The following is a 19,308-nucleotide window of genomic DNA, read 5'->3' on the forward strand; positions in this document are numbered from 1 at the left end:
GATTCCTCTTTATGGGCCAATATATTTGGGGGCATGCATGAGATAACAAGCAATCTGAATTACAGCAATTGATTACAGATACAGTGTCTTCCATACCAGAGAGAACCCAGTTTCCACAGGTGCAAGGCATAAAGTATAAAATTTAAAAAGGCTTTGGGATAAAGGAAAATTTTAGATGGAGTAAGGATTCCAGAATACAAAATGGAAAAGGAAGCAGAGGATGAAAGGGAATGGGGAGTGTATATATAGAAAAATAGCAGGGGAAGGGTTTGGGATTTTTTTGTTTTGTTTTTGTTGTGTCTTGGGACACAGTGACTCTCACTCAACAGAACTGGGAAACAAGGAAGTGGAAATGTGTTAACCATAGCACTGAGGATGGGCTAATTAGTTGATTGGAGTTCCAACATCCAGGGTTGGATGCAGATGAAGAGCTTTACTGGTGCCAGTTTTAAGCATCCTGGAATAGGGGGGTGGAGATAGAGATGGCAAAGAGATAATGTCCGAGGTCTGGGCCAGCAAATACTAGAATCTGGTCCCCAGAGACATGACTGGATTTATACATAAAGTCACTTCTGTGAGTGATCAAGAACACCTAGAATATCTCTTACACATGGAGAATATATTCAGCTCTTTGTTAAGCCAAGTGCCTAAAACCTTAGTCCTGTTAGCATTTGGCTTAGTGTCTAAGGCATCCAAGATAAGCACTTTGCCTAAGGACCTACTAGAGCAGCTTTAGGCCTCTGTAATGAAGAGGCACTGGACCTTCAAATGCTCAGCCTCGTATCTGGCTATTGCCTCCAAGTTTCCCAAGCATTTTATCAGTATTTTTCCATAAGTCATACACATGAATAAATTCTAATGCAGCCCTTTGTGCTGTTATATCAGCACAGGATCACCCAAAAAGTCTCAATACTGAGTCAATCTATAATGACTCAAGCAGCAATGAAGCGGAACTTGCTATAGTAATTCTACTGGTCCAAACCAACTAGATGACAATAGAAAACTCATATAACAACTTGTTAGTGAGTTGTAGGGTGGCCACAAGCAGGGCTGTCAGAAGAAATAGTGTGACAACAAAACAAAGCACAATTTAAGATGAGGTTCATTTGGGTACTACTAGTGACAGGACATACTGGTATAGAACTATCAGAGTAGCTTTTCTGAGCAAAGGCATTAGGCTGCCTGTTAGGCAAACAAGAGACATGGAAAACAGTAACAAAACCTACAAATGACAACTACAGTGAAACACAATGACATATAAACATGGGTAAGTTTAAAAAAATTCTCACACAGAATGACAGTAGGTTTTTATTAACATATTTTACAATGTTGATTATTCCTAGTTTTATATTTTCTGATTAATTATAAAGATTGATTTAGCATCTACAGTAATGTACTGTACTTAAATGATCATTCATACAAGATACCACACCAGTACATTTTTTTAATAATAATATACACACACATCACTCTAACTTGGACCTGTTATTTTTCAAAGTGGGCTTATAAATTGGGCTTATAAAAGTTATGGGGAAAATCAAAGTTATAGTTTAGCAGCATGCATGTATGTATTCAAGTACAATTTTCAACCAAGTGCTTTTTTCAAAATTTACTGGTGACTAATTCACCAATATCAAAATAAACACTATCAAATACCCAGATTTTTAAAGTTAAGGCTAATATTTTCACTTCACATCCATATGCACAACCATAAAACATTCCATTTTAAATATGTAATAATCAAATTCTGGATACATTATACCTTGTAAATAGAGCATCAGAGTTTCAAACTACAGAATTATTCAAGTTCACGAGTCCTGTAATGGCATCATACTGGAGATGTAAATTAACATTCTGCTCATCAACCACACTTACAAAATGGCCTGGTATTCATAATGACCAATGCAAAAAAATATTACAGGCTGAACTTATGGTACAGTACTAAAAAAAGTAGCAACATGTTGGAAAACACATAGCCATTCAGTTAGTGAAACAGAATCATTCTAGTCTTACAGAAAGTTATGTTAATATTTTGGAAATTTATATAAAAATAGCAGGCCATTACCATGTATTCTATTGTAGATCTAATGGTCAAATCTCAACTGCTTTGGACCTGTTTGGAAAATGCACTGTTCTATTTTCTTTATTTGGATGCTAGACTGCCATTTCTATGATTTTGACGTGGTATCATTCAATTAGATCTTACAACATGGATCTGCTTTTATTTTTATATGTTTTATCACTAGATGTTTTTGTCTTTTATTTTACATGTAAAAATTTTATTTTACAGAACAAGCTATGAAAGTCAAAAGTACCAGGAATTGTTTTTGACAGCATTTTATACGAAATAATCAACCAATGTCTGAATCACTTGAAAAATTGTTTGGTAGCATTTTTTGTCCATACTTTCCTCCTCTTACATACAGTGTATTTAAACTCAATCCTTTTTATTCTTGCTGAGTTAAAAACACTATAAACATAAGCTGTTTCTCCAGCATTCTTCTGAGAAGAATACAGATGCAATCATTCAAACCAGGGCCACTTCTGTTGAGTTTTTTTTTTCTTTTTAAAGGAAATCAAGCAGAAAAATCAGTGATCACTCTGCACAAATACAATACAGATGAATCTCTTGAGTTGACAGGAAAGATCCAAAATCATATTTCATTTTTAGGGCAGTCTGCATATTTCCAATTCAAACATATCTGGGTTGATAATGAAAGGCAGGCATGCATGGATGTAATTAGAATCTGTCATGTTGTACAGTCTTAGAAAATTTGTATATATAGTAAAATCTATATATTACTACCACTAATAATTCACCCAATTGTAATGGCAAATTTTGTTTTTTGAAGGAGCAAAAAAAAAAAATCAATATACTGTATTACATTAACAGTAGCCATCTAATTATTTTACAGCTATTTTATTTATTTACCTGGGGATAACATTTATGAAATTCCTGAGAATGAGTTAGGTTTTCAGCAAAGTCTGAAAGCTTTTAACAGACCTCTCACAATAAGTGGATTTTTTTAAAGTTCTACTGTTAGACCAACTTTTACTATACAGTATCTCACATAAATCATGTTTTACAATTGTTGTCTAATTACATATGTAGCAAGCAAAAATCTCAAATCAACACAAGAAATGGAAAGAAAAAAATGATGCAATATGTTTAGTAGATGCAAATTAAACACAAAGGATGTGGAAGCAGTAAACCCGCAATAACTCAAATCCACTCAAAATATCAGAAATGTTTCATTGCATTGTTGGGAGATTTCACTTTTAAGTAATTCTGAGAACAACTTGTGCTTCTTATCAATTGTGGAATAAACAAAAAGCATGAGTACCAAGGAAATTAAACTTTTCATGCCCTCTCAAAGATTTTTTTTTTAAAGTTATAGTACCATTAATGTAGTATCAACAGCACCTAATAATTGAAAGGCTTAAAAAACGGCATGGTTTCATTTTTTTTTCCAGTGAGTTAATCCCCCAAATTAAGTTAAAGCTTATCTTTGTAAAGCTGGATTCTTAGTAAAGGTGATGGATGATATGGTGTGAAGCTGTAGGTAATAGATGATTTATAGCCCATTATAATGTGGACCCCATCTTTTATTGATGTGATCAAAAGTATGAGAAACCCATTGCTGTTCAAGAACTTTGTATCTTTCCTTGCAAATGTAGAGAGGCTTGCCACGTCTAGAAAGAAAAGTGAACATTAACACAATTAATTCAGAGAAATTTAGTTTGTCATTTCTGTTTGAGCTAATTCCTTGCAACAATCAAGTTACGTAACTTTTTTTGTTTGTTTTGTTTTCTGGTATTTGGGGATTGCATGCTTATGGAAGGAAAACCTCACAAAACTCAAGTTACAAACAAATCAAATCAGTATCTTCAGAAATCCATATTATGAAATGTAATAAAGCTCGAACTAATAGAGTGACACTTATTTAACATAATTTTCCCATGTCAACAATATTACCTCAAATTCTGACACCTGGCCTAATGCTACTTTATAGTGGTTTTTGTACAGTATTAGTTTAAAAAGGGTAACTGTCTTAATATCTTACCTAAGATCCCGGTCTTCTTCACCATGTGCATCCAGATAAACTGAACCCCAGAGGCAGAAACGATGGCCTCGAATAATGATAATTACTGATGCATTGATCAAAAGAAATATTCCTGTTCCAGCACCACAGTTCTGAGAATGCTAAAAAAAAATATATTATATTAAAAAAATCCCATTAATGGGATTTTCATAATAAAGTCAAGAATGGCCTATTCAAATGTCTTCCAAATATAGGAGTCCAGTCACTAAGGAGCATTTTCTTTTTATAAAGGTTTAATAGTAACAACTGAATATGCAATCTTCATGCTAAGATTTTATTTCATTATATGGCATTTTCATTACAGCATATTTGGGATATAAGAAGTGAAAAATCAGATTAGAATATTGGGTGATCCAGTACTATGCAAATACATGGTCAACATAGTTCATCATTAAATGGTGTGAAATATGAAGACTGCTTTTCAAAATGTTAGGTCTTTTGTTCTCTCTTACCAGCACACATTCGCAGTAACTTTGTTGTTTGCAGCAAAGTCCCTTCAGGCAGACAAAAGTTCCACAAACAAGGCAAACAGCAGGATCTTTAGGAACTTTAGTGCAGACACTACAGGTTTTTCTGTGGTAGTACTGAAAGATGGTATTATAGTTCTCAGGCAATTGTAATAAACGTGGTAAGTCCCACTTTGACTCCTGGATAAGCAAAACCTAAAACATTACCAAAAATAATCATTAAAATGATGTGATTCTATTATTGAAACCAAAGCCTAAGTATTTTTCCCCTACTTTTTTTTTCCCAAGAAAGGAAGATTTCCCCATAAACACAGGTAATAATAATATAACACGGTATGACATGCTTGGTTGATTTATTTTAAGGTAAAAAATCGATACCTTTTAATAGCATTTTAAGCTTGAAAAACATGCTTAAATAAATTCAGTTTCTTATTATATAGCATTTTAACATAAAGATATGGATTAATGTGAAATTTTAAAATGCTGGCAGATTATAAAAACCAAATTTTATACTCTGTAATAAGTAATCAAAGAATATATTGACTTTTTAAAAGAGTTTATGTTGTAATTAATTTGTAAATTTAATTAATTTGTAAATTTAATTAAATTTACAACAGGATGCTTTAAATTTGGCTAAATACGTTCCTATTTTTTAAAAAAAATACACTATTACATATGTTACAGCTCAATCTACTATTCTGGCTGGCTAGACCAGGTCCCTTCTTCTAAAAGGGAATTATGTGGCTAGAAATAGCAAGAATGATTTCAGAACATGAATGCAACCCGTGACACTAAAGGAATTATATTGTTTTCATCATACTCACAACTGGTTTATTCAAAAGTACCTAGAGTATGCTTGCTCTAAAACACTGTAAAAGTTTCAGCTCTTTTCATCTAGCTCAATATTAATCTACTCAGACCTTAATACTTTTGGGTCACTCCAAAATGTGGTTAAATCTGATTGCCTGGATTGCAATATACAGATCTGTTTCCCACAGCCAGACTAAATCTTAGGCAGAAGCATTTCTCCGTTTTCTGGAAGTACTTCTTCAATAGTTTGTATGGTATTTATTAATAACCCTGTAGTTAGAGATGGGTTCACTATGATTATGTTTCTTGAGATCTGGACCCAGGGTAATTTAATCTATTAAGATTATTTACATAAAATAAGACTGCTGCTTTCCCAGGGCATGTACGTTCAACACAGAGAAGAGAAATCAAGAATTAGCCAAATGGATAACTATTATCCACTTCTGGTTCTTCATCCAAACAGGAATTACATGCCAGAAGAAAATTAGTAAGCACTGACAAAGATTACAGTCTTGGAAAAGAATTCGAAGCCTACAGAGTCAAAGGCAGTCTCCTCATCTTTGGTACCCACTGAAGGCAGAGATACAAAGGAAGTGAAAAACTGGCCAAGAAGATGGTATCTGGGAAAGGCATGTATGTTTCTGGACCAGCAGCAGCATGCCAGGTTCCTAATGGAATACACTCACTAAGAAAAGCCAATAAGAATGCATTTGCCAAGTGTCTTGCAAAACTAATCAAAAGGGCTTTAAAAGTAAAGAATGGAGGAGGGAGAAAAATTGCCTACATTTATCAACCAATACACATACCATAAAGAGAAACTACAGTATATAAAGAAAAATAGCAGTTGAGACTCCCAGAAATTCACTTAAGACAAAATCCAAGAAAGGAGCAAATAGTAAAAGCCATAGACTCCAACGCACAAGTTTATGCAACAAGCAAGAGGTAATAAGGTCAATATCATCTTAGGTAAAAGGGAAATGTGAACCAGAATTGCTTATTTAAAAGGTATATTCATGTGTAGAAATCCAGAAACAAGAGTAGGAACATACAAAGGAAAGCATTTGGATGAAGACAAATAGAGGAAGACACAGAAGTCATTTTGCTATCAGACCACCTGGACATAAAGAGGAAACAAGAGTTGAAGAAACAGATTATAAGTCTGACACAACAACAAGATATAGTAGTGATGGAGAACTTGAGTTATCCAGTTGTCTCTTGGAGTCTTCTGCCAAAAAGAGGGCAATCAATCAATCAACAAGCATTCACTAAGTATCTACTATGAACGAGGCACTGTGCTAGGCACTGAGGATAAAAAGACAATTCCTGTCTCAGAAGAGCTCACAATCTAGCTGGGGAGACATGTACATATATTAGTTAAACCTACAGGTAATAAATAGGGAGCCATGGGAATGACATGATCATTTTTAGGAAAACACTTTGGCCATTGTATGGAGAGACTTGAAACAAACAGAGAGATCAATTTGGAAACGATTGCAGTAGTCCAGCCTAAAGAAAGTTGATAAGGGCCTGAGTTATAATTCAAGTGAGTGAAGAGAAGGAAACTTGTGGAGAGCTGTTATAGAAGTAAAATTGACAAGACTAGCAACTGACTGAATATGTGGCGTGAGTGAGAATGAGAAGTCCAGGGTAACTCTGAGAATATAAGCCCAAAAGACTGGAAAGATGGTGGTGCCTTTGACAGAAAGAAGGTTTGTAACACAGATGGATATGGGAGGTGTATGGGTGGGAGGGAAAATATGTCTGTTTTGACATACTGAATTTGAGAGCTATACGAAACATTCTGTTTGAAATCTCCAAATTTGAGTTTGTGGTCTAGATGAAGAACACTACCAGCACAGATATGATGACTGAATCCAAAGAAGATGATGAGGTCCTGAAGGAAGAGGAGAGAGAGACAGAGCCAAAGGGTACACTCACAGTTAGAAGATGGGATATTATTGATGATCCAGCCAAAGGGACTGAGAAGGAGCAGTCAGACAAGAGAATGGGAAAACTCAGGGAAGAGATTATTTAGGAGAAAAAAGTGGTCATCTGAAACTGCTCTCTCTAAAGTTACCAAAAATCTCTTAATTGCCAAATCTAATGGCCTTTTCTCTTATCCCCCCTTCTTCACCTCTCTATGGTATTTAGCACTGTTGACCATCTCCTCATGAATGTTCTCTCTTTGGTTTTTGCAACACTGTTGTCTTCCCATTCTTCTCCTACCTGTCTGACTTCTTTTTCTCAGTCTCCTTTACTGATCCTTTATCCTGTTGTCCTCCCAAACTGTAGGTGTCACCCAAGATTACATTCTGGGCTTTCACTTCATCTCATTGGTTCCCATAGTTTCAGTGATCAAATCAATACATATTCACAGATCTATACATCCAGCCTGAACTTCTTTCCTGAATACCAGGTTCTCATCACAAACAGCCTGTTATAACTAGATGTCTAGTAAGCATGTCAAACTCAATGTAGTTGAGACAGAACTCATTAACTTTTCCTCTAAACCCACCTCTCTTCCAAACTTCCTTAAAAAAACAAAACAAAACTATTGAGAGCATCACCATCCTTCCAGGCACCTGGGTCTATAACCTTAGCATCCTCCTCAACAACTTGCTTTCACCACTCACATCCAACCATTTGCCAAATCTTGAGGTTTCAGGCTTTGCCCCTCTTATACATGTCCCTCTCTCCACTCAGCCAACATCCCAATTCAGGTTCATGCTATGTCTTGCCTCAATCATTACAATAGCTTTCTATTTACCTCCCAGCTTAGAATCTCTCCTCATCTTCATCCATCTTCTACACAGCTGCCAAAGTGATTTCTCAAAAGCATAGACTGAACTACATCACCACTACCCTTATTCAATAAACTTCAGTGATTATCTACTACCATCATAGTAAAATATAGTCTACTGTTTGGTATGAAAGCTCTTCATAAACTGGCTTCTTTCTAACTTTCTGGTCTTCTCACACTCCTCTTCACATACTAAATGATCTAGCTACACACAACTTACTTGCTGTTCCTGAACATAATAGTCCACATCTACACCCTGGCTAATTTTAAGCACTTAAATGCTTGCTTAATGCTGTGATCCCACAGACTAAAATTCAACAGGCAGTCAACCCAGAAGGGATGAGAAACTTAAGAATTAAACTTTAACATTCATTTCTAAAATTTTGAGTTCCAAATTTTCTCTCCCTGAAGCCCATCCCCCACCTATTGAAAAGGTAATATGAGGGGCAGCTAGGTGGTGCAGTAGATAGAGCGCCAGCCTTGCAGTCAGGAAGATCTGAGTTCAAATGCAGCCTCAAACACTTAGTAGCTGTTTTATTAGCAAGTCACTATCTGCCTCAATTTCCTCATCTGGAAGATGAAATGAAGATAACAGTAGAACCTACCTCCCAGGATTGTTGTGAGGCTCAAATGTGATAACATTTGTAACATGCATTATAAACCTTAAAGTCCTATGTAAATGCTATGGCTGTGCTTATTTTCTAGCCTTTCAAAATATCTTTGGATCCTTTCTGTCATCCAGTATGTTATCTATCCCTCATAGTTTTTAGTAATAATCTGTACATTTGATAAGCCTGTCATTTCTGCCTTTATCCAAAGCATTGATCAAAAGGTTAATTAGCATAGAGTCAAGCACAGGTCCCTGTGGTATTTAACTGAAGAGTGCCATTCAGCAAGCTCCAAATCATCTAAATATATTCTCATCTAGACCATATCTCTATCTTTCCCAGAAGAATAAAATGAGGTAATTTATGGAAATTTTGCTAAAATCTAGGTAAGTTAAATTTATAGCATTCCCTTGACCTACCAGTTAAATAATCCTTTTAAATAAGTATAGGGTTAATCTGGCATGATCCGTTCTTGTTAAAGACATGCTGGTTATTTGTGAGCACTGTCTTTTCCATGGATATGGATGTTCACTAGCTATCTTTTAAAAAATCCAGTCTAGAATTGCTCAGGAATTTAAATCACCTTTACTGGCCTGTACTTTAAACAATTTATTTTCTTCTTCTATTTTGTTTTGTTTTTTATAACTGTCTTTCTCTAGGTTCGCAGTATGCTTTTCTCGAACAGTCTTTCAGAAATCACTGATGGCAGTTCAAGGATCACATCTACCAGTTCTTTCAAGTGTCTGAGGATGTCATTTATCTTAGACCAAGTGACATGAACTAATCAAGGACAGCTAGTGCTCTTACCCTGACCTTACATACAAACTATGTAGCCATCTTTTGTCTGACCTTTCTAGTTCAGATGTCATTCACAGAACCCTGCTCACCAGAGAACTGAGCTGCTCTGCCTTCTGTGGTTATTCATCATCCTTTCATACATCCCGAACAACTGCTATCCATTCTTTGATTTCCTTTTATCCCCCAGCATAACTTAAAACAAAACCCTTTTGGTTCTGGTTGTCTTTACTCTTCTTCACTAGTCTCAGCTCAATTTGAGGTGTGGCACTTAGGATATTTTTTTTGGAGGCAACTGTAGTTAAGTGACTTGCCCAGGGTCACACAGTTAGGAAGTGTCAAGTGTCTGAGGCTGGATTTGAATTCTAGCTATATCACTTAGCTGTATTAGAATATGACTGAATCTAAAAAGATGAAATTTCATAGAGAAAAAAAATTTTTACTCGAGTTCTAAAAAATCATTTTTACAATGTGATTAGGGAGCATTTATTACAGAGTAATTTATTTGAAAAAAATTTGGAAGATTTTAGTCTAAGTTCAGGATGAATGTGATATGGCAACCACAAAAGCTTTATACAGAAAGGCATAATTTTCAAAAATAAGATGACAGTCATGCAATACCACATTTGGAACACTTCTTTTAGTTCTGAGTGCTACAGTTTGGAAAGAACACTGATATGCTGGACAACATATAGGAGGGACAACTAAGATGATGAAAAGCCTTGAATCTCTGACACATGAGCAACGGTTGAAGGAATTGGGGGTATTTAGCCTGGAGAAGGGAAGACTCATGAGGTAAAGGACTGTTGCTGTTGTTCCGTTGTTTCAGTTATGACTGACTCTTTGTGACCCCACTTGGGGTTTTCTTGGTAGAGATACTAGAGTGGTTGCCATTTCCTTCTCCAGTTCATTTTACACATGAAGAAACTGAGAAAAACATGATTTTGCCCAGGGTCACACAGCTAGTAGATGTCTGAGGCTGGATTTGAACTTAAGAAGATGAATCTTCCTGACTCCAGGCCTAGTGCTCTATCCACCATGCCACCTAGCTACTAAAGGTCTTTCATGTGATAAGGGGATTATACTCATTCTCTTTGGCTCCAGCAGGCAAAACTAGGAACAATGGGTAAAAATTGGCAAGAGACATGCTTAAAATCAATATAAGGAAAAACATCCAAAAATGTGAACTATCTAAAAGTGGAATGAGTTCCTTGGATGGCGGGGGAGGGGCAGAGGGGAGGATGGAGTCATTTGAATTCTACAGGGTATTTTACAGCACTTTTTTGGAGGCAGGAGTTGGATTAGATGGCTGCTAATAATGTCACTCACATCTCAAAATTCAACGAGTTTGTGAAATATCAGACCAATAACTTTTAATAAATTTCTTTCCTCAAAATATGAAAACTATACCAATATACTTATATTTTTCATAAAAATTTACTTAGGATATGTGCATCCAGCTGCATATAAAAGTCAGAAACTGAGTTTTATAATATGAGGTCATTTTACTATTAAACAGTGCTATACAAATCATATTTTTAATGGATAAAATTAAGTATATGTTTATTCAGATAAAAACATGAGCTGCAGGAACCCTACATAATGATAATATCATTTAAAACTTATATATAACAATAATCCAATAGATTCAGTGGAGCAAAAGTCCCCTCTGTAATTGATTACAAAATATATGTATCTCATTATTTATGAAAGAGAAGGTCAATGTTTTTAAATAAGCAAATTCTATTATCAAAGAGACAACAAATAATATGAAACATCCTCCTAAAATATGGGCTTTCCCTTGTCAAGTAAACCATTTTTATTCAGTTCTTTCAAACACTGATTATTATCAAAGAATTGTAAATTATTTATCTCTTACCGATTAGGACATGGCCAGGATGTCAAGCAAATTCTTCTTTGTTTACATACCTTTACTTGCTCTGCATGTCGTTCAGAAAATGAAGTTACTTCAAAGCACCACTGAGGTATGATGTCAAATGCTGGAACAGGCCAGTCAAGGCAGGAGGCGCTGGTGAATGGATGAACTGTTTGACTAAAAGATGGTAGAAGCCCCAAGCAGCTAGCAAGAACGGTAAATTCTTCTTCTTCCTTTTCAACATCAAAAAGAAAAATTTCACATCATTTTGTGAAGTGTATTTCCTATTATAATAGATGTCATATGTATTAATTTCCTTATCAATGAATGTGGAACAGTAAAAGGTCAGTTTTCTGGCTGAACCAGCTGAAAAAAAATGAGGAAATGAGAGAGAAAAAAGTTGTTCCTAGATATGCTATCTCCATTCTGCTCCAAATATTCTCCTCCAAAATTTAATTAATGAGGATATAAAATATGAAAATATGCTTTTATAATTCAGTCTGCACTACAATGCTCTGGGGAGTGATCATTTCACTCATGTGAATACTACTTACAGTGTTGCAAGTCACAACCCTTCTACAACTCCTCAGATGTTTTTTGTGAATTGCTGTGACAGAAAAATTAGTGACCTGACACTCAACCTGGTAATCAGCCTCTCCAAACTTAGCTAGACTTCTTCAGATAACAGACACACATTTGATCACTGAGCAAATTCCCAAAGTCATTCAAGTTTGGTAAGACTTGCCAGAGTTTATGTTCTATTGGCATAGCCTTTGAGAACCCAAGATCACTTCCATACAATACTGCAGAACTCAGGTAGGACTTCAGTGGAGAAATAATTATACATTTTTAAAAACAGCATGGGATTTAATAATGTTTATCTATAAAGACCTGATTAATTAGTTTCCACAATTATATCTGGCTCCAAATATTTACCCAAATAAGGGAAGCTGTCACAATCATAGATACCCTTAAGTTGTGTTGAATCAGAAAGACTGGTAATGTACGGGTCTTAATGGAACCTGTAGGAGTTGGGAGACTGGACTAAAGAGATGCCTAGCTCCTGGGTTGGTATGAATTCATAAATAGGAGAAACTTTAAGGAATTAAAAAGTTTGGATGTGGATTTTAAATTGTGAATCAGTAAATTTAATGCACCAACATAGAGAAATGCAAACCAGTGCAGTCAGAGCTTCATTAAAGATGTGCTTTGACCTAGAAGGATACTTTTTAATAATGAAAAGTTTGATTATCTTAAAAATGCCAAAATATTACAGGCAAAAACCTCAAAGCTGGCTTTCATTGACATGAACAACTACAGTGGGAAAATGTGATGTAAAAGCCAAAATAACATGCAGAGCAAAAAAAAAAAAAGTTAACATAGAAAACTCTTAAGAAAAGGAATCATAAAACTCCACTGCAATGCTACTTAAAGGTAGCATTTATTTTAATGCAAACAGCACAACAACAACAAGAACAAAAAGAAACTGGAAGCACAGAATTAAATCAATTAATCAGAGGAATTCAGCAACATTACTCTAGTTCAAGTTATGCTGAGAGGATAAAAATTCAGAGGATACCTACATTAGCCTCATAGTATTCTGTGGGAATAGTATTCTAATAAATGTTTCAGGACGACCTATATAATAATTAATAATAATAATAATAGCATTTATATAGTATTTTAAGGTTTGTAAAGTACTTAACATGAGATGGATATGAAAGAAAATTAAAAGATATGTAAAGAAAAAGCTGAAAGAAGGACAACTTAAGAAAAAAGAAAAGTTCAAGACAGAATAAAGACCTTTCCTTTGCCTAATACTCTTCTACCAATCTGAGGACAGAAGTGAGACACAAATTTTGCCATACTTTACAAAGAATATTCTGAAGAAAACAAATAAGACAAAAGCTTGCATTGTTTTTTAGAATGTGGTTTTTCACAATTCTTTTCAGGAAGAGGCACAATCTACATAAATCCTCCAAAGTGAGTTCATACTTTTCTTCTATGAATAAACTAATCAGTATTTATCACATTATTAGAAATTTCCAAAGGTGAAGTAATAATAGCTAAAATTTATAAAGTACGTTAAGATTTACCAAGTCCTTTAAAATGCGAGTTATCTCATTTGATCCTCACAACAACCCTGTAAGGTAGGAGCTCTTATTATCCCCATTTGATAGATACAGAAATTGGGGCTAAGCAAAAGTAACCTGCCTGGAGTTACATGGATAGTAGATGGTAGAGGCAGAATTTGAACTCAGGTCTTCCTGACTCCAAGCCCAGCACTCTAGACAATAACTATCTAGTTGCCTCTAAGTACTGATAGTCTGTCAGGATCAAAGGAAAGATAATACTGGTAGAAACTACTGCTTTTCATTAATTTCCACAGAAGATATTCAGTATTTTCCTGAAAATTTCGGAGACTATCTACCTTCAGTCACTGTGGTCAGAAAAAGGTCAATAGAAGACATGGAATTAGATCAAAACAGCTTCATGCATCAAGAAAATTAAAGTTACCATAAAAATGTTTTCATCATTTGCTATCTAGCAGGTATTAAATGTGCATTTCACATTTGCTCCATTCTAGTACGTAACATTGTATGCTCCCTTTTCCCATAAATTCTAATTGTAGTTACCTATTCAACCAGCTTCCAATGTTTCTCAAATTTTACTCAAGAAACATGTCTACTTGTTTATTTTCTGCATGAGAGAATTCACATTAAAAGAGTTACTCAAAGAAGACTGTTGCTTTCAAACAAAAATAAAGACTGATACAAAATGCTAAAAAAAGTAATAAACAAATATATTTTTTTAAAAAGACTAATATAAGCATATAACTGATGCTGCATCCAAAGGTCTTCCAAATGCTCATCAAAGAAGAAAAATGTATAAAACAGGAATTTAGTTTTTTATAGTAAGATTTAAAAGCACCAGAGAATACTGACTCTCATATACATAATAAACATTTTTTCTCAGTGAAATTATGTCATCATGTCTAAATTATCTCTGAATCTGTACTAGCACCTGGCCATCCATTTTGATGCCTCTCTAATCTCATCTTTATGGGTACATCCATCAGTGCAAGCGGCAAGTCCTTCATATCTACCTCTCCACCCTGTGATTTTCCTCCATACTGGACACACCCAACATGACGGAGGTCTTCTGTTTACCTTGAGGGAATTAATGGAGTACTCGGACCATCTCCAGCACTCCAGCAGATCTGTGACATCATTGGTGTGAGTATTCCCTTCAACAATGAAAATTGCAACTTCTCCATGCCTGATTATCCTATGTGACTCTTGTCCAAATCCTGGGGATCCAGCCAATGTACAAAGAACTGAGATCTCCTGACATCAAGTGGATATGTAGTGAAGCTTGTGTGCTGTTAATAGGTTGTCTCTAGATCTCAATAAATGTTTGGTCCACCTTTTTTTCTAGTCAAATATGCTTTACACTATTCAACCTGAATAATTCCTTATTTAAAATGTATTGAATTGTTCAAATCCAGCCTCAGACCAAAACACTTGACACTTACTAGCTATGTGACCCTGGGCAAGTCACTTAACCCCAATGGCCTAAAAAAAAAAAATGTATTGAAGCTACCCACTCATCATGCCTACTACTGTGCTTTTCTATTCTCAACTTCAATTCTTTAAAGACTGTAGCATTGCAAGACTTACAGGTATAGAATAACACTAGGAGAATATTGGCCCTTTGTTTCAGAGAAAAGTGTGGGGCGGGGTGGTGCTGTCATTAAAAGAACTCTGAAATTTCCCAAAGCGATCCATTCTGCTTTCCCTTACTTATTCAATTTTGGATCCAGCTGTCTGCTCATACATACATGACATGCATATAGAATTACATGCACATATCCATGCATATACGATAAATAAGTTCTACAGACTATCCATACAACTACATATCATGGTCAACAGATATTTTTTACTACCTGTTTTTCTGATGTGGATAAGCAGGCCACATTTTTTTGAGTGATTATGAGTTTCCTTCAGAAGTGTCTGCAATGTTCCAGGATTTGATACAAGCAACAACGTATCATCTACCAAAGAAATATCTTAAAGACCTACCATTTATAGGTCAATCTTCTTCAACCTGGAATCTGCAATGGAACTGCTACCTGACAGTGACACATATCTTTGGTGAGGTTCTACCACTCTCTTTGATGCCTCAGTTTTCACAAATAACTTAAGAGTTAAACAAAGTTGTTGCTATCGTTATATCTTTCAAGGCTTTGAAAGGGGTGTGGCCTTTTGACTGAGTCCAAGTTTTACAGAACAAATTCTTTTATTAAGGGAATTTGTTCTGTGAAGTTTGGATTTAGCCAAAGGGCCACACTTGAGGACCTAGAGGGCCACATGTGTGCCTTGAGGGCAGGTTTCCCACCCATTTCAATGGATCCTATATAAAATTTTGACATATACATGGAATAAAATTATGGGAAAAATACCTTTAAGGTGGTGTGTTTTGTTTTACCAAATCAAATGCTTTCTCATAGTCAACAAACACATAGTGCAATACTGTATTTTCTACATTTTTCAGTTAACTGTGTGATGTTTTAAATTTGTTCTGCACTTGGAATAAAACGTGCAAAAGCCTGCCTTGTTCCCCTCTAAGAGCCTCATCAAGGATACCTTCAGTGACTGTATAGGTTATTCTCACAATGTATAAGCAACGTTCTTCCTCTCAGTTACTTTTCCTTTTAAAATCCTTTCAATTAGATGTTGAAGACTACAGGCAAATAAATTATTACTATGGGAAAAAAATGTATCTCTTAGGTGCATGTTAGAAGTAACATTTTTCTCCTTGAGGACCGTTTGCATTTGATAACATACATATGTTAAAGTTGACTAAATTTAGTGAAAGGTTTAGCCATCTAATGAAGACAGAACCTCCTGTAATGCATTTCCATTAAAGTTTTCTTAAAACACATGTTCCATGCATATGTTCCATGGAGTGCTACATTTATTTCTAAAGTGATATGAATTAACTTAGATATATGAATATATATGTACACATATATATACATATATGCACATATGTACACATATGTATATTCAAATGGAAAAGTAATTAATTTAAGAGTCAGTAAATTTATGACAATCCTATTCTCAGACATCATCCCAAGTCTGCATCTCTTTTGAAGCCCTTACCATTAATTGGTAACTATGACAAAAATAGCATCTGTATTCTAAGGCCTTTAGTTTCTTCCCTAATATTTAGTAATTTTTAGCAATGCTTTCTAGATTCCTTGGGGCAGTATCATTTGTACCCAGTTAAATCAGCCAAAATGAGAAGTAATCATCTAAGAACTCTATGTGCTGTATCCTAACCTGACTCCCAAACTGCCACCCACTATTTCTCTTCTGGCTTCTCCTGTTTCTCTCCCTCTGTATCTCTGTAATAATTAATCACCAGTGATTTAAGAGAAAACTGTCCTTTTTTCCCTCATGTTCTTTCATCCCCATTCCTCTCAACTTGATCGCACACATATCCCAATCCAACCCTCCTCTCTGAAATTCCTGTTCCACAATGAGCAATGTCTTTGTTCCCCTGAACTTCCTTTTCTAACATTCTTCCAATCTGCTGGCCCTCACTAGCACCCCTCTGGTGATAATGCATCCCCAGATAGTTTCTGTAGCACTAGCTGTACTTTATCACACAGCCCCTACCACACTAGTGTGTGTGTGTGTGTGTATGTGTGTGTGTGTGTGTGTGTGTGTGTGTGTGTGTGTGTGTAGGGTTGAGGAGAGGGGGGATGATGCGGGGCCAGAACATTGCCTGTTCTTCATTGTCACTTCTAGACTTTCCCTTTATTTCCTTCACTCAGTAACCTTTCGTCTTTTGAAGTCCACTCAATCGAAATTATGGTAGCCATAGTACCAAACTCTAGGTCATTCTCTCCTTTCTCAAGGAGTTCAGCACCTCTTTTGTCATCTTCCTCTCCTACCCAACTTATGTCTTTACATTAGGGACCTTTAATATCCATGTAGAATCTCCCTCAAACTTCCTAACCTCCCCTTTACTCAACTTCCTTATGTACCATGACCTACACTACTTCACTCAGCCACACATAAGAATGGTCACTACTTGATCTTACTGAGTTCCACTTCCCTAATGAGAAACTCTGGCTTTGCCCTATTTGACGATAACCTATCATTCTACCTCTTTGTTTCATCCCTCCTATACATACATGCTTTTCTGCCTCACTGAGATCTCCATTCCCTACATCCTTTAGTACTTTCTCAGATCATTTACCCATGCTCTAACTTCACTTTCCAACTTCAACCCAATAGTTAGCGATTTTAACTCTACACACTGTCCTCTACTCTCAATTCCCTTGTCCTTTGTCCTAACATCACTCTTTCTAGCCAAACATTAGCCCTGAATTATTTCCACCATCTGTCCCCTCTGCTCCTACTTACAAGCCACTGACCAAAGCTAGAATAAGTCTCATATCCATGATAAGTGAGTACATTACAAATTCATGTTATCTATCCTCAACCTGCTCCCTTCATCAGCAAGACAGACCTTTTAGTCTGCCTACTGCCCTATCTCACCCACAGAAGCTACTTGAATCTTCTCTTCCCTCTTCAACACCCAACTCTCCCTCTCCACACACCCTCAACTTGAGGGGCTTGCCTCTTTACTGAAAAAAGTGAGGCTATTTGATTTGAGATCTCTCTTCTCTCATTCTTTTCACCTCAAAACTCCCTGACATGATCACTCACTTCTGTCTCCTTCCCCTTAAATCTTTGACAAAGAGTTGGCCATTCCCTTGCCAAGGCAAACCCCTCTATATGTATCCTTGATTCCATCTCATCCTACCTTTTCTAGCAAATTGGGTCCTCAATCATCCCCCTCCACTCTGGAATCTTAAAAGGCTGACCACTCCCCATCAACTGGAGGTTCATTCCCTATTGCCTTCAAACATGGCCCAGTCTTCCCCATCCCTAAAAAAATCTTCAGTGTCTTTTTTCCCCTAAAACTACCGTCCTGTATCTTTCCTCCCTTTCTTGGCCCAACTCCTTGAAAAAGGATAAACTTTTATTTTATTACATTATTTACTCTGCTATTATTTCAGAATATTATTTCCTCTGCTATCACTCCTCAACTTTTCACAATCAAGCTTTCATTTCCATCACTCCACTGGACCTGTTCTCTTTAAAGCTACCAATAATCTTTTAGTTGACAAATCTAATGGTCACTTCTCAATTCTAAATTTTCTCAATCTTTCTGCTCTATATGACACTGTTAACCACCCTCTGCTCCTGGATACTTTCTCCTCCTGAGTTTTCATGATGCTACCCTCTCCTGTTTCATCTCCTATGTGTCTGACTTCACCTTCATCGTCTCCTTTGCTAGCTGGCTCATTATCATGTCCCCCTCACTATAGGTATTCCCCAAGGATCTGTACTAGATGTTTTACTCCCTCTATACTCTTTCTTAGAAATCTCATCAGCTCCTGTGAATTTAACTATAATTTTTATGCAGATAACTCCCAGATCTATATATTCAGCCCCAGTCTCTCCCCTGAGCTTCTGTTCAGAATCATCAATTGTCTTTTAGACATTCAAATTGTTTATCCCAGAAATATCCTAACATCAACATGTCTAAGACTGAACTTATTATCTTTCAACTAATACTCTCCACTATTTCTATGCTTTCAATCTTTCAGGTTCATAATCTTGGGACTATTCTGGACTGCTCACTCTCTCGTCCCTCATATCCAATCAATCGCTATGTTGCCATTTCTACCTTCATGACACCTTTTGCATCTGACTCCTCCCCTCTCACAAAGCAACTATTTTAGTTCAGGTCTTTGCCATTTCTT

General features: G+C 36.0%; 1 protein-coding gene across 3 annotated transcripts in view; it reads right to left on the reverse strand.

Moving 5' to 3' along the window:
* Positions 1 to 2,535: 2,535 nt before the first annotated feature.
* UBR3 (ubiquitin protein ligase E3 component n-recognin 3) overlaps positions 2,536 to 19,308 on the reverse strand; it is a 309,463-nt gene continuing 292,690 nt past the window's right edge. For all 3 annotated transcript variants that reach the window (XM_027865976.1, XM_027865977.1, XM_027865975.1), the window contains exons 36-39: positions 11,513 to 11,692; positions 4,556 to 4,765; positions 4,065 to 4,204; positions 2,536 to 3,693 (exon numbers count right to left, since the gene is read on the reverse strand). In XM_027865976.1, the coding sequence (XP_027721777.1) occupies positions 3,576 to 3,693; positions 4,065 to 4,204; positions 4,556 to 4,765; positions 11,513 to 11,692 (648 nt within the window). In that variant the 3' untranslated portion in view covers positions 2,536 to 3,575. The remainder of the gene's footprint in view (positions 3,694 to 4,064; positions 4,205 to 4,555; positions 4,766 to 11,512; positions 11,693 to 19,308) is intronic.

Source organism: Vombatus ursinus, unplaced genomic scaffold, assembly GCF_900497805.2.
Source record: "Vombatus ursinus unplaced genomic scaffold, bare-nosed wombat genome assembly UNPS02014779.1, whole genome shotgun sequence".
In the NCBI taxonomy this organism is placed as follows: domain Eukaryota; kingdom Metazoa; phylum Chordata; class Mammalia; order Diprotodontia; family Vombatidae; genus Vombatus; species Vombatus ursinus.